The sequence below is a fragment of the Ascaphus truei genome, chromosome 5 (assembly GCF_040206685.1).
Source record: "Ascaphus truei isolate aAscTru1 chromosome 5, aAscTru1.hap1, whole genome shotgun sequence".
Lineage (NCBI taxonomy): Eukaryota > Metazoa > Chordata > Amphibia > Anura > Ascaphidae > Ascaphus > Ascaphus truei.
In genome coordinates this window covers 94,918,910-94,943,645 of record NC_134487.1, presented here as the reverse complement: position 1 = coordinate 94,943,645, position 24,736 = coordinate 94,918,910, and the positions used below count along the sequence as shown (strand labels likewise).

The following is a 24,736-nucleotide window of genomic DNA, read 5'->3' as shown; positions in this document are numbered from 1 at the left end:
TTATTATCATTATTATTATATCACAATAAATAAATAAAATATAGTCGAGTGAAATATGATATAACGTTGACTTTAGGTTAAGTATTTAGTAAACCAACAAACTTATAAGTAATTTGGAAAAGGAAATGTCTGAACCTTTTGGTAAGAACATATGCTCTTGTGAGAGTTATTAGCATTTATTGAGCGCTGCAGCACATTGGGAATAATAGTTAAGAGACAATATATTTGGAGTAGCAAAATCTGTCTGGCATTTTTGATAATTACTTTTTGTTGATAGGTAGCAAAAGCAGAGTGCAACATTCATGTTTCAGTTTCAGCTAACAAGGAGTACTTAGCATGAAATGATAACATGCTGATGGGACTCGTGACAGGAGGACTTCAATTATATTCTGGGACATATACTAGCGCTTATGGGGAAATATTATTTTGTTGGTTGGTTTACATTATTTTAATTGGTGTTCCCTCTGTGCGCTTGATAATGAAAAGGGGAAAAACAGAGTAAAAACTTTTACAAAAAATGTAAGCAATGTGAATATAGAATACGTGCAAGTATATACTGTGTGTCAACAAATTTGAAAAGCGACCAATTATATATTAGAACACACACACACACATATATATTAGATTGAAAAAGACGCCGTTGGGTAGCCGAAACGTAGAGAAATAAAGTACCATTATGGAAAGTTTTTTTATTTGTGTATTATACTTTATTAAGTATTTAGGCAGTAACACCCTTCCAGGCCCCTGCATTACCTTATTTACTGTGTGCCCTGATTTTCTCTCTCTCTCATATATAATGTGTACACACACGCACAAGTGGTTTGAATAACCAAAGCTGGTTCCATATTTCAAATGTTCAAGATGACATTATAATTTGCATATGACTTTACCAAGTCTTTCTTGTCTTACCTTTAGAAAATACCTATTCACCCTTCTTGGACCTCTAACCCACCCTGACAGGCTCACATTGAATAAATTCATTGTTTGCATTTCTTCTTAACTAAGGATAATTTACAACCCCTTCTATTTTCACTTCCCCAATGAGTGACTTGTTTGAATTTTCAGGGTTATAAGTACAGTGGTGATGAGCAAATACAACTTTGTAACCTTTCGATGGCAGATGCAATTTCAAGCAGTCTGACTTAATTTTCTTTATAGCTGTTACATACATAATAGATGTATGTTTCATAACAGTGATGTGTGTGGTGAAAGGCTATTAGGAATAGAATGATGTCCTGCTTGTAGAGCTTCTAATGCATGCACTTGATGTATTTAAACAGTTAGATATATTACAAACGCCACACCATTTAAAATATGTGGTAAATCTTTTATTTTTGTAATAATTAAATGTTTAGCAGATACAGTGTGTGTGTGTAACATCTCTGTATATTTGATGCATACAGTATATAGAAAGGATAGGTGAAGATCAAGCACCAGTACAAGAAGCAAATCATGTTTTCTGATCTGACACATCATATCCCATCAAAACAGAATCTACCACTGTTGCTGAGATAGATGTATCAGCAAGGAGCCCTCAATTTCCCCCCAGCTGCATATCCTATTATTGCCAGACATATGCACATGAACTGGAGATGGGGGAGGGAGAGAATGCGAAACAGATTGATTAAGAAAATAAAGAGGGTAGATGGAGGGGTGTTAAAATAAGGATAAAAGATGAAGAGAAGGAAGGAAACCCAAGATGATTTATATTGTAACTGAGACACACAGTAGTGGGGGACTCTGGTATAATGATATTACATAGCTGAGAACCACTAAACAGGAGTGGATGTATCTGTATACAGCAGTTAACCAACCCCTCCCCTATTCCTCCTACACTAGAAAATACCCCTGGTTCAGCATTACACCTCTATTTTATTTTCCACTTTCCTTCTATCTTGCCCTCCAATAACATCCTCCTTTGCTGGCAGGCACTTCCAGTAAACGCACAGGCAGCCTGGCTGCCCGAGCTTTGATAAAGAGCACTCACTGTAGGTGTGTGCACAGATGATTGCACAGATGCAGAACGAAAGGTTACCTGGACCAAGGCGATTGAGGAGCCCTCGTACCCTGTCCTAGGTCGGCACTTTTACTGCGATCTGTAGCAGAAGCTGCCAGAGGAAACCGCATATACCGTGCAAAGTATGTGCTCAGGAAAGCTGTGCTGACAGATGGGTTATGCTGTAGGATATCAGCCTGCTGGAAGCACAGCAACTTCCCCGGGATGTATTTCTGTCTTCTTCTTGGATCTGTTTTATTTTCCCGAGAAAAAGACACCAACCCAATCGGAAGCCTGTCTGATTTTCTTGTGAACGATTGGAGTTCTGGGAAATGTCATGCAGCCCTGTCACTTCTCCTCCCCCTTTTATAGGCAAAGAGTTGCCTTGAATATCCCACTATAAACAAAGTGTTGGGCTTAGGACAAAACCTATTTGTAATCAAGTTGCCACAGGAATTGACTTGAGTGGAGCCTCAGTGGGGCGGATTTCATTTGAGGAGGGAAGGATTACAGTGATGACAGCGAAAGGTTACAGGCAGCAATCAGGATTTTAATGGTAGTGCCACTTCCATGCGAGGCAGCAACATGAGGCGAGTTTTAATGCCCCAGGTCGGAGAGGGGATCTCTCTGCTGTTTGATTGCTTGGTGCCTTCCCATGTGCGGAGTTGCAGGGTGAGCTGCTATGGCTGTGGACAGTAAACAACAGAAGAACAATTTATTTCTCAGCCCTATGATTACAGAAGACAACGGGATGAGGAACGGCAGGGGGCACCAGGACCAGTGGGCTGACACGGTGGCGGTGAGAGCCAGGACCACCGAGAGGCAGATCACTGTACACAGGAAGCTTGTGCTGGGCTTTGCCATCTCTGTCTTGGCTTTGATCATTGTGACCATCATCGCAGTCCTCCTGAGTGTTAGATTTGAGGAATGTACTGATGGCTCCACCAGGGCAATTAATAGTAGCGTCCTGGAGGCAGCCAGGTTCAACCAAAACCCGGAGGCTGGTAAAGACGCGGGAGATGGGACCAGCCACTTACCTGGAAGAGATTTAGAGGAAGACTGGAAGCCTTGGACTTACCTGAGGTTACCCACTCACCTTAAACCTCTCCACTATAATCTGATGATCACGGCATTCATGGACAACTTTACTTTCTCAGGAGAAGTCAATGTGGAGATTGAGTGCCTGAACTCCAGCAAATACATTGTGGTACATGCACACAGGTTGACTGTGGAGAAGGTACAAGTGGCTGAGGATAAAGTGGCTGGAGCCGTGAAAGTTTCCAACTACTTTGCTTATCCCCCCAACCAAGTTTTAGTTGTGGTTTTAAACAGGACCCTGGAGGCACAGAAAAGTTATAACCTCAAGATCATTTACAGCGCCATCATAGAGAATGAGCTCCTCGGCTTCTTTCGTAGCTCCTATGTGTTACATGGAGAGAGAAGGTAACGTTTTATGATATCCTGTAATGTTACATAATCACATGTAATAAAGTAATTGCATGTGAAAATGCCAAATAAGTACAATTCCACCTGCGTATGTGGTGTGATACATACAGTATGCAGGTAGTGGAGTATCCAATACTTTAGTATGTCCCATAAGAAGGGAACTGATCAGCTGGGTGGTCCTGAAATGTTGCAGTTGAAAACATTATGTAACCCAACAGTGTCCTTGTTTGGTAGGGTAGTTTTTTTGTTGTTGTTGCAGAAGGACCACATATGGTGTCTTATTTACATACTGTATACTCGTTTTAATAAATGAACCAAGATAGAAAACCCCAGGAGAGTTTTACAACTATTAAGTCAATTTGTACATACATTATTCTGATACAATATATACACATGTGTAGAGTAGCTTTAAAACAACAAACCCCCCAAAGCATCTTGTATGGCTAATATGTTTCCAAAACTCAGTTATTGTACAACCTATTCTACTGTAGCAATGACCAGCACATGCTCACAGCACTGCATGACTAAGGTGGAGTGTTTCTTTTTTTTAAACAACTTTATTTTTGTCCAATAGATTAATCATACTGTACCTCGTGTTTACATTTAACAGTTACAGCACATATCATGTAGTTCAGAGTCACACGTGGTTATTTAGTATAGCCCTTATTAAAATGAAAGGCATTTTAATGTTTCCCTTCTGTTGTGCAAACATTTATTTTACTATACCGTATATTTAGTAAATAGACGCAGAATTGACAGTGTTTCTTACTTTTACCACCAGCTCCCAACTGACAGAGAAAAAACAGGCACACTTCTTTCTGCAAAAGCTCATTAACATGCACTTTGTTTGCTATGGTTTCCTTTTAATTACTGTACTGGGGTAGAGTCTCAAAATCTGCATAAACTACTCCTAATTTGTATAATTTGCATATAATTGAAAAGCCTCCAGCACAGTGTTACACAGTGCATGCTACCGTGTGTAAAAATGACAGCAATTGTAAATGGCATTTAACAAACTCCAAGATGTAAAGCACCTTGCCCTACTTTTGCCACTGAAGTCCTTTCTTACCTATTTGATTAATCTTATGCTCTCTTTTCTGAGTCACAGTGAACTTCTGTTGCTCATAAAGTTCTATTTAGTAACACATATGTATCTATATATTCAGCTATTGGTTGTGTATTTACATAGAGCTACAGTAGATGTTTTGTTAATAATCTAAAAATGACCCGAGGAAGAGAGGAGAACTCTTGAAAGCTTGTCTTATAATACCAAATTGTTAGTCCAAATAAAAAAGGTATAGCCTAACACTGAAGTACTCATTTACTCTGCACTATCACAACTGGACTAAAACAGCTATTTCTACTTAGTTCATAATATACATATACACATATTAAAAGGTGGGCCTGGAAATCCAGTGAAGAAAAAAGTATCAGATATCAATACATACAAATATAGCATATTTGCAGTGATTTCCTTGAGTGCTATATACAAATACAGAACCAGAATTCCCCAATAGAAGAAGTAGAGCACAACTTACAACAAGTCTTGTAACAAAGTACTTATTAATTCAGGAACAATGGAGACAGCAATGTTACAGGTCCAACCCAGACTTTTTATCACTGACCTGTAACATCACTGCCTCTATTGTTCCTGAATAAATAATTACTTTGTTACAAGACTTTTTGTAAGTAGACCTCTACTTCTTCTTTTGGGGGATCCTGTTTCTGTATTTTTCTCATTATTTTTGTTTGCCACACATGCAGTTTTTTCCACTTTTTGAGAAATTTTTCCACCTTTTTTTGTCTTAAGTGGTAGATAAAATCTGATATTTTATGTGAAATCTTTCATTCATATAGGGCCAATAGTGTATGCCTCAATTTCAATACAGGGGAAATAAAGTACAAACAGTGAGATAAGAGCAGTAAGTAAATGACAAGATACTATTATGCAAAGGGACACCCTGCCTGAAAAGCTTACAATCTAAGTGTAATCTTATAATTATTCTCAGAAAATTAGCAAATAAAGCTATTATTTTACTTTAACATTCCTTGCACAATCTACTGGAAAATCTCATATCAAGGAATGTGGTCAGTATTGCAAAGGAAACATGCATAGCAAAATAAAGAAAATATTTTTGATAGCATGGAGGGAAATACAACATTTCCATTATTTTGTTTGTTTCATCGCTATGGATAGCTAAATATACTTTCTATCAATCTTGTGTTTCCTATTGTCATGCTTAGTGCCTATATTATATAGGTCCAGTACATGAAAAATAAACTTCTACTAAACACATTTTGAGGCTCTAAAATAATTTAATTATTTTTTTGCCGTTAATGTAAAACTGAGGCAAGAAAGTACCCAGTCACAATAATGATACAATAGTACAATTAACTTTGACACCACTATCAATCGTACAGAATATGGTCCTCCATTATTTACTGGAAAGTTATACGATTTGATGTAAGTGATCTAGTGGTTTTGACTGCCATGCACAGTTATACTACTACTAAGTATTTCACCAAGAAGTGGCAATATTTTGTCCTGGAGGAGTGTAGATTATTCGTAAATTGAGATACACATCATTACATCTGTGGAAAACGTACTTGTGGTTTGTACTTTTAATTTAAAACCATGCAGGTCTTTTCACGTGTACAGTATATGCACAGGAAGAAGATATCAACGTTGCTTAAAACAGCTTTCTTTTGAAATGTTGGTGTAAGGTATAAATAGGTGGTCTACCATTAGACTGAAATTGCCTTAGTAACGGTCAAAGTCAACTTTCTGGAATGATATCCTCCCTTAACTTCCATTTATCTTGTCACTATTCATGTACTGATTGTATATTAAACTAAAAGCTCAGTTAAACTTAAACCATACTGTAGTTTAGGAAGCATTGTGGGTTACCCAGTGATTACAGTCCCATAGCTATTGTCTACTGTATGTTTGAGCAACAGTTTAAGAAGTTCATTAGATTCTATCATTTGATAAAGAAGCAAGATAAAGGAATGGAAAGGGGGATACCACAATGTTTTTAACCTGAGGGTATAGTCACTTCTTAAACAAAGTTTATAAATGTGCAATGTATGTATGGTAAATGAAGTCATAATCTGCATTTATCTCATTGTTTACTTTAGAACCAATGTATCTTGAAAGCCGAACTATAGCCCTTTGCTCTTGTTTTTCTTATTTACATCTAAGTTCTATCATCATAATAGCATGTTACGTTGTTAAAATAAAAAAAATGTCTAATGTTAAAAATGCAACCCATTAAACCAAAGGAAGGACCGGTAGAATGGAATATGTTCAACAATGTAAAGATGTGAATATGCAAATTGAAGCAGTATCTAAATCTGAGTGAAGTGAATAATTGAAAATGTTGATGCAAAGACCTTGTCATCCAATTTTAGAAAACAAGATTGTTCTAAATATCAGTCATTTTGGTGCTGGTCTCAGTCACACCAGAGTCATATATTATTCTACTAACACTGGCACTTACATGCATAATGTGGCTCTTATCCAAGTTATCCAGAAACAGAATGTAAACCAATTAAATAATAGTTCAACCAGAGCAAACAATATACATTTTTTGTATGAAAGTTGTCAGTACTGTAAAGGCCCATTTTTTCCATTGCTTTTGTATTGGCCATCATTGTCTTGCACACACACACACACACACACACACACACACACACACACACACACACACACACACACACACACACACACACACACACACACACACACACACACACACACACACACACACACACACACACACACACACAGTATATATCAACAAAGAAAGGTCTGCAACACTTGCTCAATAGTCAAGCTTGATAAAGGACATTGTTGTCTGAAACCTCACCCATTTAACCTATTTTTGTGTTTTTTGATGGAATAAATTGATAGCTTTTTAATATTATTGACAAGTGCTGTGAACCTTTCTTTGTTGATATATGTTCCATAGATGTTCGAATGGTGATCCTGACTCTTCCATGTACACCCTACTGGAAGCTAAGTATTTTTGTACCCCTTTTCCAAACACATAACCTTAAAAAAATACATGGGATTACAATAGGTTGAGATTTGCCGGTGGATGAAAAAGGGAAAAGAGATACAAATACATAACTGCAAACCAAAGATCTACAATATCTGTACATGAATTACAAGGACAAATTTTGCGTTGATCCCCGTTTCTTTTTTCGCATATAAAAATGAATAATAATGACAAAAAACAACTTTTAGAAACTAAACTAAAACATTGTGGGCCTGGAAATTTTGGTATTTGGTCCATATCTCTGACTCCTGAGTTTATTAATGGATTACAAAATATAGTGGAAATTTTGCTTTTCGCAGCATATAACACTACTTTGAAATGTTCGCATTATAATCAGGGAATCTTTTTGTAACATAAACCATGGCATTCCATAACAGTGTTGTGCTACTGTATAATTTGTCATTTAAGTACAAAACCAAGCTCTGGAGACTGGAAGCCATATCTCTGCATTTCCACACTTCTATCACATTTTAGATTCATGATATATATCTTTAACATATATTTTTATTCCAATGAATTAATTTTTTTGATGGAGGGGGGGGGGATTTAAAGGTGTAGTGCAATTTTAAAGTAATGGTTAAGTCAAAATGTATTTTTCTACCGTATACTAAAGGACATGGAAATAGATTGTGCAAGCATTAGATTAAATCAACATCTCTCTATAAATGGAGCCTACATTTCCAGCTGAGAGCTACAATAAGCCTTTAAGCTTAAATACCTCACACCAATCCATATTACAGAAATGAAAGCACTCAACCTTAGAACATTTTCTTTGAAAATGTTAAGGCTGAACTGTGTTCTTCTGTCCATGTTAAGCAAGAACAGCAAACTAAAGTAGCTAATTTGGAAACTTGTTGAAGTTCAAAATTGAACACCCCATTGATAGAAAAGCATTCACTGCAAAATTAGCAGTGCTGACATCTGTGGATTGCGTAAAATAAATTAACATTATTTAAATTAAGTATTCACTGCTTATGTGATGCCTGCTGATATCAGCATTGCTAACATTAGAAACTGTAGTTTTTGGTCTATTTATGTTAATGTATTCTAATCTTCTTTCCTTATGGCTTCCCCATTAAACATGCTTTCTGGGGTAAGTGGCATGACAATATGTATCCAGATAGAAGACACAGGAGTGTGCTAGGTAGTGGTATTGTGTTTCAGTATGAAATTATTAAGAATCTTTATGAGTGATAACATAGACAAGGGGTGGCCAACTCCAGTCCTCAAGGTCCACCAACGGGTTAGGTTTTAAGAATATCCCTGCTTCAGCACAGCAGGCTCAATCAGTGGCTCAATCAATGAAAGAGCCACTGATTGAGCCACCTGTGCTGAAGCAGGGATATCCTTACAACCTTACCCGTTAGTAGTCTTTGAGGACTGGAGTTGGACACCCTTGACATAGAAATATGCACTGCAGTAGATCACATCAAAGGCAATGAGGCAGAGTTCACAAAATGCAATATAAAGTAGAGCTCGACTCACAGATTTCTTAATACAGTGACCATTGCCCTTGTAATATATGGAAGACAATGCATTAAGACATTTGTGAGTAGAGCTCTACATTGTATCTCATTTAGGGACCTCTACCTCGTTGCTATTGTTGTCTATTTTGTTCTGGCTACAGATATAGACTTTCCCTACAGAAAATATATGTTTTCACCATTTCACATTTTGACTGTCTGGATCAGGGGAGAGAATTTTTTTGGAGCTGCGCCCCCTGTCTGGCCTCCCCTGGTCTCACGCCCCCTCAAATGACACGCCGGGGTCACGTGACATCAGGTGACCTGTGGCGTCATTTAATGCCGATGACCACATAACACAACCCCGCGGCATAATTTTACGCTGCGTTGCCATCGAGACGCATCTGAATCTCGGTAAGTGTTACTGTTGCAGAGGCCTCACGCGATTCTCTAGCATTGATTTAAATGCCTTGGAGAGGAGCGCGGGACCTCTGCAACCACCCGCGCCCCCACAGACAAATTTCCCGCCCCCCCTGGGGGCGCGCCCCCCCAGTTTGTGCACCGCTGGTCTAGATCAGGGGTGTGTGAGATTTTTTTCGCGGCTGTTAAACAGACCCCGCGATTCCCTGAAGGCATTTAAAATAAATGCCAGGGATCACACGAGGCCTCTGTAACTTTACTTACCTTGCCTTCCAGCGACGCGTCTCCATGGCAATCCAGCGTCAAATGAAGCCGCAGGGTCAACCCAGCACCAAATGACATCACATGACCCCACAGTGTAATTTATACTGGAGCTGTGCAGGAGGGGGGGGGGGGGGGGGCGAGCACGGGGGGGGGGGGGGGGCAGACAGGGGGGCACATGAAGGAAACTTTGCGCACCCCAGGTCTAGATCACATCAACCTTACAGTACAGTACTTTCATGTATTGTATGTACTTTCCAGGTCTTGAGTGCCCTTTTGGTATGTTCATAGAACCATCTCCTGAAATACTTGCATTTGAGTATAGAAAGATTTGGGCATTCTTTAATGAAATTGTATAACTGCAGAACAGACTGAAGAATTTGTTGTTGAATTTGTGGGGTTTATCTTCAGCAGAAGATAAGATGGAAAAGTTTAAACTCAAAAAGTAAAACAAAATAGAATTTTATCTGCACATTTTAAATTATTTTCCTTACAGTAACTGTTTTGTCCCAATACTGATGAAGGAGTTACTCGGTGAGTAAAGGCACTGACTGATAACAATGACACTGAGTTTAAAGCAGACCAGCCTGGTTCAAATCCCGGGGTCATCTCCTTGTGACCTTGGGCAAGTCACTTTATCTCCCTGTGCCTCAGGCACCAAAAACATAGATTGTAAACTCACCTAGGCAGGGACTGTGTCTGTAAAAATATTATGTACTATGCCACATACCACACACTGTAGTGTAAGTGGGAAGTGCTTTGAGTCCCATTGGAAGAAAAGTGCCATATGAAACAAAGTTATTATTATTATTATTTATTTTTATTTAATACTCAAATACACAAAAGCATCATTTTTATCCAGATAATAACTGTGAATAATACCAGTTAAGTTGTCTATTTTGTGTTATATTATATATAGTCATACATTGTATATTTTCTATTAGTATTCTCATTGGAAATGGGAACAAACCTTTCCAAATAGAATTTTTTCATTCAGCAAGGTTACATTTTCCCCAGATTTATAATTTCTTTACTTGTCCACATGTTTTATGACTAGTCCCATGTTTTATTCAAAAGGTTGAAACACATTTTTATGCTATAATATTACACAGAATGCAAATGGATAACAGATATTTCATAATAAAGAAAGTAGGCCCACACTTCCATTAGGATAGTTATTTCTGACAAGGTGTGAAATTTATTTTGTACAAGAAAAAATTCAGATGCTGATCTTTTTTCTAAGAAAACTCACCATTTGATGCAATGCTACCCACAGAGAAGGTTTCTAGGCCAGCAAGGTAAGCACAATAGAAAGTTAAATACAAATACTTTTGTATGATTGTGTGTATAATATATATATATATATATATATATATATATATATATATATATATATATATATATATATATATAAAACATAATACTGAGTTAAGTTATGCACCTTAACCCTGGCTGTGCTCAAAGCTGTGACCATGCAGCAAGCTTAAGCCTATAGGGAACCATGTTAAAAATGGTTATTGAGGCAAAAAGTGACACTGTGTGCTCATTTGCATGTCATTTCCCAGAATCCCTTGCTGCAGTAGAAATGCTGTATGCTGGGTGATAATGGGGAAAGGCGGGGTTGCAGACCTGCCTAAGACATGCAGATGAGCATACAGTTATATTTGCATATATATATATATATATATATATATATATATATATATATATATATATATATATATATATATATATATGATATTACCAGATTGAAGTCCAGTATTTAGGAGACAGCACACCAGGGTATATTCAAAAGCAGTATGTATTGTAAAAAATATAGGCACTTCAATCAACGTTTCGGTCTGCAGAGAGCGACCTTCCTCAGGCGTGTATCTCGAAAGCTCGCACAAATAAAAGCATTTAGTTAGCCAGAGAACGGTATAGTCTATTAGTTTTTGATTATTAAGCTCGGGTAACACGGTACAGATACCTACACACACACACACACACACACACACACACACACACACACACACACACACACACACACACACACACACACACACACACACACACACACACACACACACACACACACACACACACACTAACAAGAAAAATAAACAGAGAAGCGCAAGCTCCATGCACTGACAAGAAATCAGATTTAAAAGAGTGACGTCACCAGTGGAAGTACAGTATACAGCAGGTCAGGTATCCAGTAGAGCAGAAGTCCCCAGTCAAATATGCTGCATTATAAAGCAAAGTTGTCACGTTGCCAATGTCCGAATCAGCTTATAGGCACTCCGGAGCTCGACCACAGGATTTCAGAAGATGTAATCTGAATCCAAGAAGGAGGTCACCCGGTTTCACAATGTGGGACAAACAGTCTGGATTTGCCAGATAATAGCAGGGGCTAGCGTGTGTAGGCTTCATCATGGATACACGACCGCACTCAGGTGACGGCAGTACGTCCAACGTAACGTCCCAACGCGTTTCGTCACGTCATGTCACTTCATCAGAGGTTGACAATCAGCATTGATGCACTGTTTATATAGCCATTGTTGCCTAGCAACATGTACACAATGCCAGAATAGCGTGACAGCAACCTTGCCATGAATGGTAAACATCTGATTGTGCTGTATAGGCAGCTTGATGCTGAGTGGTCAGACAGTGTCAGACAAACTGTATTGATAATAATTTTCCATATAGATTTAAACCTAATTATTTATTAACCAATTTAAAATATATATAATTATACCATATTGTGAATATAATACTATATATATATATATATAGATATATATCTATATATATATATATATATCTATATATATATATATATATATCTATATATCTATATATATATCTCTCTCTCTCTCTCTCTCTCTCTATATATATATATATATATATATATATATATATATATATATATATATATATACACACACATATACATATACATATATATAGCTGGAATGACCTAGAAATGGACAACAAATACTGAGGATGTGATAATAAGTACTATACTAATAAAAAGAGAATAGCGAATACTAATAAAAAGTATGTATATGAATATACCTAGATACACTCTAATTCTATTTGTGTTTCAATTAGACTGCTGACATTTTGAGAGAACCTGGTATCAAACAAAACACAGAGAGGAAATTACAGCAAAGGAAACCGAGTGAACACATATTGGATCTGTAAGAGATGTGTGCAGAGGTACTCAATGGAGACAGTTTAAAGTGAAACTTAAATAAGGTTTTATTGCGCCTGTCCCTTTAACATATCAAAAGCATTCAAAATAAGCCAAAGAAAAACCTGCTCCATTTTGGAGACTATCTACACATGTAGTCCAGCCCTCTCTAACTGGGTGGTTAGCTAAGCTAATTACCAGCCCCAAATATATATACAGATATATAACAGTCCCATAAGAAAGTCTTATCTGTATCTTGTAGCTGTAGGGGAAGTCCTCTCTGCTCTCCTTGTGTGCTATAGCAATAATCCAGATTTAGACATCTTCTCCCCTTTGTCTTGCTGTCAGCCTGCAGTCTCTATGTAGCTCAAAACATCTGTCCTCTGGATAGTCCAGTATCCACGAAGGAAATCCTCTGGTCTGTCTTTTCTAGGTCAGCTCCAATTGTGAGCTCAGGAATCCTCTGTCTGTGTCTCACATGACACTATTTCACAGAGCTCTGATTAGGCAGGTGGGGTTGGTTGATTGCAGGTGTGCAATTAACCCGCACACTGCTAGATTAGAGGCAAGATCTGAACAGAGAAAAGTTCTGTTCTGTTACAGGATCCATTATAAATTAGTGCTTTAGACTAATATACTTGTATCTATGCACTCATTAAGACCGAGTGAGACCAATGTACCAAGAGTGTAAATCCAAAAGGACGCACGTACACATAGTTCTCTAAATCTACAGTTAGGTCCGGATATAATTGGACACTGACACAATTTTCATACTTTTGGCTCTGTACGCCACCACAATGTATTTGAAATGAAACAACCGAGATGCAATAGAAGTGCAGACTTTCAGCTGTAATTCAAGGGGTTGAACAAAAAATTGTATGAAACGTTTAGGAATTGCAACCATTTTCATACACAGTCCCCTTATTTCAGGGGCTCAAATGTAATTGGACAAATTAACAAAATCATAAATAAAATGTTCATTTTTAAAACTTTGTCGAGAATCCTTTGCAGGCAATGAGTGCTTGAAGTCTGGAACGCATGGACATCACCAAATGCTGGGTTTCCTCCTTTGTGATGCTTTGCCAGGCCTTTACTGCAGCTGTCTTCAGTTATTGTTTGTTCATGAGTTGTTGTTTGTTCATGGGTCTTTCTGCCTTAAGTTTTGTCTTCAGCAAGTGAAATGCATGCTCGATCGGGTTGAGATCAGGTGATTGACTCGGCCATTGCAGAATATTCCACTTCTTTGCTTAAAAAACTCCTGGGTTGCTTTCACAGTATGTTTTGGGTCATTGTCCATCTGTTAAGGGAAGCGCCATCCAATCAACTTCGCTGAATTTGGCTGAATCTGAGCAGACAATATATCCCTATACACTTCAGAATTCATCCGGCTGCTCCTGTCTTCTGTCACATCATCAATAAACACTAGTGACCCAGTGCCATTGAAAGCCATGCATGCCATCACACTGCCTCCACTATGTTTTACAGATGATGTGGTATGCTTTGGATCATGAGCCGTTCCAAGCCTTCTCCATACTTTTTTCTTCCCATCATTCTGGTACAGGAAAATTTGAAATTGCTTTGTTCTACGGTACTATAGCTTTGTCAGCAAAGTGGGGAACATGACTTTAAGTGGGAAATTTAAAAGTGCCCTGCCACAACCTGCTCCTGAGAGGTCTGGATGGTCCCTACCCCATCGGAGAGTGGAAACAATCCCTGAGTAAGACTTTAATGTGGTGTTAAGCGCCTAGCAAGCTAGGATTCCCTCCGTATGCCCATTGTTTTTGTTAGTATAGCTCTGATTGTGTGTATTGTGCTGTGTTTTCTGGCTCTAGCTGCAATATAAATGTTGATCTACCTTGACATTTAAATATTTATTTATATAGCACCATCCATGTACATAGCGCTCCACAGCAGTAATACACATGACATAATAATATAACACAATGATAAAAAGCACTTGAGACATAACAGTAACATTAAGAAAACAGAGTCCATGCTTTAAAGAGCTTACAATCTAAGTGGAAAGTACAGTAGGAATAACATATAGATACAGTAGGAGGGTGTTCTGCCATCTGCAAGGGGCCATGGTTGATGTACAGTATGAGTTGTATAGTATCTGTCACAGAGTTACACAAATGCATTGTTAAAGAGGTGTGTTTGAAGATGGGTTTTAAAGGTGGAGAGAGGGTGCTTGTCAGATATTGAGGGGAAGGGCTTTCCAGAGGTGTGGGTCAGTGGGTAAGATTTTAGGCAGGAGAGGGCTTTAGATACAAAAGGGTAGACAGAAAGCATCCTTAAGCCGAACGCAAGAGTCAGAATGGTGTATAGCGAAAAATTATGGCTGATACAGTTAGGTCCGGAAATAATTGGACACTGACACAATTTTCATAATTTTGGCTCTGTACGCCACCACAATGGATTTGAAATGAAGCAACCGAGATGCAATAGAAGTGCAGACTTTCAGCTTTAATTAGAGGGGTTGAACAAAAAAATTGTATGAAACGTTTAGGAATTGCAACCATTTTCATACACAGTCCCTTATTTTAGGGGCTCAAATGTAATTGGACAAATTAACACAATCATAAATAAAATGTTCGTTTTTAATACTTTGTCGAGAATCATTTGCAGGCAATGACTGCTTGATGTCTGGAACGCATGGACATCACCAAACACTGGGTTTCCTCCTTTGTGATGCTTTGCCAGGCCTTTACTGCAGCTGTCTTCTGTTGTTGTTTGTTCGTGGGTCTTTGTGCCTTAAGTTTTGTCTTCAGCAAGTGAAATGCATGCTCGATCGGGTTGAGATCAGTTGATTGCCTCGGCCATTGCAGAATATTCCACTTTGCTTAAAAAACTCCTGGGTTGCTTTCACAGTATGTTTTGGGTCATTGTCCATCTGTAAAGGGAAGCGCCATCCAATCAACTTCGCTGAATTTGGCTGACTCTGAGCAGACAATATATCCCTATACACTTCAGAATTCATCCGGCTGCTTCTGTCTTCTGTCATCATCAATAAACACTAGTGACCCAGTGCCATTGGAAGCCATGCATGCCCATGCCATCACACTGTCTCCACCGTGTTTTACAGGTGGTGTGGTATGCTTCGGATCATGAGCCGTTCCAAGCCTTCTCCATACTTTTTTCTTCCCATCATTCTGGTACAGGTTGATCTTAGTTTCATCTGTCCAAATAATGCTGTTCCAGAACTGGGCTGGCTTTTTTAGATATTGTTTGGCAAAGTCTAATCTGGCCGTTCTATTCTTGAGGCATATGAATGGTTTGCACCTTGTAGTGAACCCTTGTAAGGAATCCGCTCCTGGGTTTTGCTGAAACCTTGTCCTTACAGAACCTTGCAGCTTCTAGGAAACTCTCCCTTGAACCTGCAATCAAGAATCACCTGCTTGTGCAATTAGACTGCAGCCTGCTTCTTGCTGCCACCTATGCAGCTCTATCTGATTGGCTGTCTGTTCTATTTAACTCCTGCCCCGCCCACCAGGAAGTTGCTGGACATAGACTTTCTATAGTAACTGTGTTTGCCACAGCCTGTCTTTGGCCTGCCTGTCCTTCTTGTCATAGTTCTCAGTTTCTGTCAGACCCCACCGCGTGGCCGTGGTTACACTGAAGCCTCAGTGTTTCTTGTCCTGTCTGCAGTACCGGTTCCCTGCTTCCTGTCCTGCAGAGGCCTGCATCAGTGCTTCCAGTTACCTGCTGCATATTCTCCTTGTAGAGGCCTGCATCGTTGTTACCTGCTGCAATCTCCTGCTCCCAGTGGCCTCCACTACTCACAGCTGTACCCGGCTAGGGGGTGCTGTTTTGTGCTGACGCACTGGATCCCCTATTCTCTCCTGAAGAGGCCTGCATCGGTGCTTCCTGTTACCTGCTGCATATTCTCGTTGTAGAGGCCTGCACCGTTGTTACCTGCTGCAATCTCCTGCTCCCAGTGGTCTCCACTACTCACAGCTGTACCCGGCTAGGGGGTGCTGTTTTGTGCTGACACACTGGATCCCCCGTTCCTGTCTTCGTTGGAGCACCTTCGCTCAAGCGTCCTGTTGCCGAACCCCAGCATGGATATTTGTTACCCAGCCTTCTCCTATCCTGACCCGGCTTGTCCACGGATTATCCTGCCTTCTCCAGTCCCGACCCTGCTACGTACAACCACGGAATTCGCAACCCGGATCAGGCTTCGTGGTCTAAGGTCGGTGTATATCTATCCCCACCTCAGCCCCGCGGTCCGGTCCAGGTTTGTGGTGAGCACGTATGTTACAACCCTCTGTATTTGCTCTCGTGAAGTCTTCTCTTTATAGTAGACTTGTATAATGATATGCCTACCTCCTGGAGAGTGTTCTTCACTTGGCTGGATATTGTGAAGGGGTTTTCCTTTAACATGGAAAGGATCCTACGATCATCCACCACTGTTATCTTGCTGTGGACGTCCAGGCCTTTTTGTGTTGCAGAGCTCACCAGTGCGTTCTTTTTTTCTCAGAATGTACCAAAATGTTGATTTGGTCACTCCTAATGTTCCTGCTATCTCTCTGATGGATTTTCTTTTTTTGCAGCCAAAGGATGTCCTGTTTCACTTGCATTGAGAGCTCCTTTGACCGCATGTTGTGGGTTCACAGCAACAGCTTCCAAATACGAATGCCACACCTGTAATCAACCCCAAACCTTTTACCTGCTTAATTGATGGTGAAATAACAAAGGAATAGCCCACACCTGTCCATGAAACAGCTTTTAAGTCAATTATCCAATTAGTTTTGGTCCCTTGAAAAAGAGGTGGCTACATATTAAAGAGATGTAATTCCTAAACCCATCCTCCAATTTGGATGTGAATACCCTCAAATTAAAGCTGATAGACTGCACTTTAAGCCCATATTCATTATTTAACTGTAACTTGAATTTATTTTGGTACACAGCAGAAATAACAAAACTTGTATCAGTGTCCAATTATTTCCGGACCTAACTATATATATATACATAAAAGCTGTGTTTAAAACAGAATGCATTGGCTTAAGGATTTGCTTGTGTAATACGAGCTTGAGACAAAAGGTGGTACTGAGTGCTCATTTGCATGTCATTTCCCAGAATCCCTTGCTGCAGTGGAAGCGCTGTATGCTGGGCGATAATGGGGAAAGACAGGGTTGCAGACCTGTCTAAGACATGCAAATGAGCATACAGTAATATTTACAGTTGCTATATATATATATATGCAGAAAGAATGACCTAGGCGCAAAGATACCAGGGAGAGAGAGAAAAAAAAGAGAAAAAGAACCATCATAGGGTAGTGTAACAGGGTCTTATCCCTGTTACATACACGAGAGAAAAAAGAAACCTAGTAGGTGAGCACTCAATCACAGCAAGAGTATTGTGGTAATATTAAAAATATTCTTTATTGTCATCAATGAATATAAAATAAAGGGGTTTAAAATCGAATCAAACAGCATAGACTGTGACTGTGATCAAAATAACATTGCTGTACCAGCTCTGTTGATTATACATATGGGGGATTATGACAAGTAATCAGAATCTCACACTGTAAATGAAATTAACAGCCTATTGTGAAATAGAATATAAGGGGCCAGTAATTGAAACTGCTGTATGGTAACTACCTCAACAGCCAGTAGTATCAGTGATGCAATTCTACCCTACCTAGTGAGCACCTCACTCTGATACTTCTTAGCTGTGTGGGGGCTCCCCTTCTGTGTGTAGCTCTTATCCCTGTTAACAGGCTTGCCTCTAATCCAGCAGTGTGCTGGTTAATTGCACACCTGCAATCAACCACTCCACCTGCCTAATCACAGCTCTGTGAAAAAGCCGGTTCTCAGAAACAGGAAGGAGATTTTTCCACAGTACACAAGGGTGCTGACAAGAGGAAAGAGGTCTTGAGCAGAAAGGCTCTGCTGAGATCAAGACACCCAAAGACCTATATTCCTGGACACAGGGGACCCAGGAACCTACCAGAGATTGACATGAAAGGCCATCTGCTTTAAGGTATCTCTTGAGACTTTGGGGAATAAGGTGGTAATGGGATTATCCCTCCAGCCCTGGAGAAAGGGACTGGCGAAATAAGTTGGCCCTTAAACAGGTCTAGGCGTTTGTTGTTTTCATATGTTTTGCTGTGTTAAAAGGGACAGGCGCAATAAAGCCTTATTTTAATTTCACCTTAAAAACGGTCTCCATTGCATACCTCTGCACACATCTCTTACAGGTAGTATGTCCAATAATAGAAAATCACAACAATGTGATATATGCACTTACAATTAGCTTGATCAATATGCCCCTTGTATCCACTCTGGGATCAGGAACTCAGCTTGAAGTATTCATATACCTCTGCCAGGGACTCTCTGCACTTTCATGCAGCTGCCTTCACAGTACTTCACAGTCGTCTTGATGAGCACATTGTAAGTTGTAAAATCGCAGTTTGAGAGTCTTTTTTAGGAGTCTCTCACACTCAGTGTTGAATTACTGCCGGCTCCGACTTCAGCAGACTAACGCAGTCACTTCCGCGTCACGTGACCTCTGGGTGTTTTGGCGAGATCTTCCCTCTGCTGTTTGAGCTGCGGACTCCGGCTCCGTGGTGGAAATCAACTTGTCAGCTTGTCACTCAGTCTCTCTCTCTGCAGTAATACGCCCTACGCATTTCTCCAATGCGGCTTCGTCAGGGGACACTACCTCATACCTGTCCCTACCTAGGGTACTATACACACCTCTCATTATTGATTGGCTTTTGGCGAAATCACCAAATTGTAATGTTGTCCGTTACATACAAGAATATAGTCTGTTTTTATGTACTCGGTTCTGTTTAAATTATATCAGATACATTTGTTTGGATTATAGAAACCGTGCAAAACATTATTGATTCAAACAGACAGGAAGAAACTCCAACAATATAGTGTACATATCCTGTAATCAATAAAGTTTGGATTTGTTACAACATCATTCAGGATATATATGTATTTGTAAATATTGCCTATTTGATACTTTGTGCTTATGGCCCAATATATTCATGGCTTATATATAAGCTCATGATGCAATATAGGGACATCCTTAATTATACACTCATACATATCTTTTATTTTTAACATCTACCGTATTAACCCATTGTTGACTTAATATGATTTAATTTGAGAAAACCTATTATATGAGCAATAATTTATTTTAGCTAGTATTCAAAGTAATATTGCTATGTAAAATACCTAATTGATCAAAGGAATAGATGGAGAAAGATATACAGTAACACAATCTTTACAAGTTATTTAATTCAATATTAACTTAAATATTGTTTTATCTGTGGAGGAGCACGCTCTCGAATAACACACTTACACAAATAGTATACGTAATTGGACCTAATTGATTACCATGACTTTAATAATAACCAATATCATTTAAGTGACCTATATTTGGAAATTACTAGTACTGTACTTAGTTTATTTATGGTTATGATCCATTTAGAACCCAACACTTAATATAGCTTCTAAACACCATTACTTAAACTTGATCAATATTAAACTGAAATTCATTAACACTATATCTCCCAGCTACCAGTTTGCCGCTCAATACAGAAAAACGATAGACATAACATTTCTAGATGACACACACATGATTGTAACCATCAAAACCATATTGGTTCAACAGTATAGCCAAATACTATAGTAATTAACCCACACTAATACAGATAAACCCTCCTAAGAGGGGATTATGGGTAAGATTAATGGTGTTGTTAAGTGGATATCTCTATAGGGGAGTCAGATACGCCAATGGAAAATATACAATATAGAAATTGGATACATTATGGCCATTACAGCTTAGAGAGGAAAATATTACAGAACCAGAAGCAATATTACAGAATCAGAAGCAATACAAAATTAGAAAACATTATTTGAAAATGGTACAGATTTGGTAGAGGGTTTGGGGAGGGGGATATATACATACATATATATATATATATATATATATATATATATATATATATGTTATCACTTGTGAGCATATTACATGTCTTAGAGAGGTCTGCGAACCTGCCTTTCAACCATTTTCACCCAGCATACAGTGCTTCTACTACAGCAAGGGATTCTGGGAAATGACATACAAATGAGCACACGATGTGTCACCTTTTGCCGGAAATCCATTTACATGGAACTCATATAAGCAAATGCTCGGCTGTTCACACAGCTTTTAAGCACAGCATGGGATTAGATGCAATGCCAGTCAAACCACTCACAGACATGGTTGAAACTTGTCTGTGAGTGGTTTGACAGTCTTTGCATCTAATCCCATGCTGTGCTTAAAAGCTGTGTGAACAGCCGAGCATTTGCTTATATGGGTTCCATGTCTACTACAACCAATCAGATTGGGGATATAGTTCTCACAATCTGATTGGCTGAAATACCATGTGACGGAAGCCATGTTGGATTGTGATGTCATGTTAAAGGGAAATGAACATGATGTCACATTAAGAACAAAAAGGGCACATGGTTTTCACAGTCAATAAGATGGCGTGTGAACCATTTGCTCTCCCATCTGTGATGTTACAGGCCAATATTTAAGGCTGTGACGTCTCATTTGAGCTCAAGAAGCCGACGGATCATCATTGTGGATTTAACATGGTGTTATTGGATTAAAAGATGAAGACAGAAGATAAAGAAAATAAAGAAATAATCACAGATGAAGAAAGAAGAAGATGTGAGAAAATTAAAGAAAGAAGAATTTGGTAATTTCCCTTTAACATGACGTCACCAAATCCAACATGACTGCTGTCACATGGTACTTTAGCCAATCAGATTGAGAGAACTATATCCCTTTTGGCATTGGATTGAGTTTCATGACGTCATGGTACGACAGCTGGCTGAGTCCCCAGGATTCAGAGGGCCAACGCTTCTAAAGGTAAGCTAAATATTGAATGTAAGTACTTTTATTTTTACAGGTTTTTTGATTGGATTTTTTTTAATGTTTTTCATTGCCCATTGGCACCTAATGTATTAATCTGTGCCTGTTTAGGGTACAGATGAATACAGTGGTAGCCAATGCATTTTGGCCAAATGCATTTCTTCTATTGACTGTTATATTCTCTATTTCTGTTTATTGTTTAGATTAAATTGTTTTGAATTGTGATGGCTTGTGTATTTTTTTGAGCAGGTTGGTTGACGTTTTTATTAAATAATGTATTTTGTTGGCTACTGGTTTTCATTTATGTGTTGCCTAGTGGTTGTATTAATTAATTGGTGTGTTGCCTACTGCTTTTATGTTTTAAATGTACAGTATTGTTTGGCTAGTGGTATGATTTATGTAATTGATTTCCTAGTGGTTTTAATGATTTTATTGAATGAATAGTGGTTTTATTGCTTTAATTGATTGCTAGTGGTTTTATTTAGGTAATTGATTGGCTGGCTAGTGCTTTTAATTTTTGATTTTGGGGGTTTAGGTTTTGGTTTTTGTTGTATATGTTTGATTATTGTGTATTTTGGACATTCATGCTTTTGGATTACGGTGACCATTGACTGCTATAGTAGCTTATCATGCCCATATTATATGGGTATGATGTACTACTATGCCAATCAATAGGTACTGGGTGGGTATAGTGGGTCTGGGGTGAGTAGTTAGGCCTCCCGGGTGGTTAGCAAGGGAGAGTGGGTTAACCCCTTAATTACTATAGCAGTTATTAACCGCTAAGGTGATTAAGGGGTTAGGGGCCATTTGATTTTATTTTTTATGTATTCTTTCTGGCAACGGAGGACATGGGCCTGCAGTATGCTGACGAGGATGCCCTTCATAATGGCAGGGGTAAGTAGAATTGTTTTATTTTCTTTACTTATGCTGCCTGGCTTATGTTTTGTTTAATAATGGGCAAATGATCTATTATCCATATCTGGATAATAGTTATTTTGCACATCTTTATTTTTTTTTACAACACAAATGGTACACCAGGCCAGTGGGACCCACGGGGACCACCCGAGGACTCCCAGACACATGTGGGGACCACTTGGGGACCCCCGCCGGCCTCTGGTATTAATCTTGTGTATAAAACAATAAATTATGGTTTTATGTGCGGGCACAGGGGGTGGGTTGTGTATTGGTGTCTATTACATATTGTAATGGTTATTGGTGACCTAGGAGGTGGGTACTAGGGCTGTCGTGTGTATTTTTGTTTATTGTGGGTAGCGGGGGGTGGGTGAAGGGGGTAGTAGCCCCAAAGATGGGTGTTTAGGCCTACTGGGTGGGTATTGGGAGGGGTTAACCCCTTCAGTACCTTAGCAGTATCAACCACTAAGGTAATGAAGGGGTTAATTCCACCCACAAGCCCACCACTAGGCCTAAACACACACCAAGGGCCAAATAACATCTTCACTCACCCCCACTACCCACAGTAAGCATGGCACTGGTGATTAACGCCTTCATTGCCTTAGTGGTTAGCTGCTAAGTTTATGAAGTTGCCCGTAAATGCATTTTTCATGTATCTGATCGGGGGTCTCCGGTGCTGGTATTAATGGATATCAGCTCCGGAGACCCCCGGCATCAATGCAATGCAGGACAAATGCATTTTTTTTCTAAGTGCCGTCTCGCCTCTTATCGACAGCTTCTCACCACCTTCTTGCAAACTTTTCCTGGTGAGGCGATTTGGAGAGGAAATCTCAATTCTAGAGCGGCGAACAGCCTTGAAAAGCTGATCGGGGCTACTAGATTTTAGCGAGTTTGAAAAACTGCCGATAAGTGGCGGTAAATGGCATATCGCCGCACGCTTGGTAATTTTTTTTCGCCAACAAAAATTTGCCGAAATGCTCTCTTATCACCGACTTATCGGAGCTTACTGAATAGCGGTAGGCTTTTTTGGCGATAAGTGGCTTATTGCTGTTTACTGCATAGGTTCCTCAGTCTTTACTGAGGAATACTAGTGTATTCAAACTTCTGAAATTTTGTTCAAATAATGTGCTACAGTACGTATCCCAAGGAAAATGCTTCTAAACATGGACACATTAGTTATAATGTTATCAGATGGCCAACATGTAAACTTTTCAAAAGAAAACACCGGAGGGCAGATTTACTAAGCTGAGGTAAACAGGTTCCTGCATGAAAGTCAACAAATGACATATTTAGTATGCATATATATATCCATAACAAAAGTAATCTGTTAACACATATTGAAATACATTCAAATAACCAGTTAATGAGGACATCCTGTATTTAGAGGATATTTATTACATGGCTGTAGCATTCTCCTGCACCTTGTCTAATTTGTCCAAACAAATAAAGTGCCACATAGATGATATGTCAAATATGTCAATACTTACCTGTATAGTCTTCTGATGGAATGTCTTGTATGTTGTTTCCTGTACATTGCAGCTGTGTTTAAGCAAACATTGTATTATTATTATTCAATCCATAAAAGCTACAAAAAAATAACTGTCAGTCGGAAGGAGATGAAATTGAATAATGACAGGGTTTATAGTTATATGCATTTGTCATTCATAAGGATACAGTACTGTACATTATGCATTGTGGCATTGCTTTAGCCTCAAACATTGTATGGATAAGCTATGTAAGTGTATGCCAATGTAATATAAATTCCTATGCTTTTTACACAATATTTTTAAAGACTTGTATTATAAATAATCATGCTGGCAATTAAAATTACAACTCAGACAGTGATAATACCGAAAAGTTATTGTGCATACAGTCAAATGGATAAACACTGTGCATTTGACTCTATGAAGTTTGTTCACTAAAAATCTGCACTAAATGTTCATCTGACTTTTACTTTGCATACTAATGTAACAGATTTCCTGGCCTGGCCTGACCCACCCAATCTCACATTGGCCCCTGTGGTCTAACCAGCCCCCATTACAGTGTATTCTCTGGTGGTGCACCTGTTGGCAACAGGACTCCTGAGTCTTCCGCATGATGTTGTGTGGGGATTGCCAACCAA

General features: G+C 39.0%; 1 protein-coding gene across 1 annotated transcript in view; it reads left to right on the top strand.

Moving 5' to 3' along the window:
- The first annotated feature begins 1,624 nt into the window (after nt 1–1,624).
- TRHDE (thyrotropin releasing hormone degrading enzyme) overlaps nt 1,625–24,736 on the top strand; it is a 930,657-nt gene continuing 907,545 nt past the window's right edge. Inside the window, exon 1 of the mRNA XM_075600229.1 lies at nt 1,625–3,439. Coding sequence (XP_075456344.1) covers nt 2,679–3,439 — 761 coding nt within the window. The 5' untranslated portion in view covers nt 1,625–2,678. The remainder of the gene's footprint in view (nt 3,440–24,736) is intronic.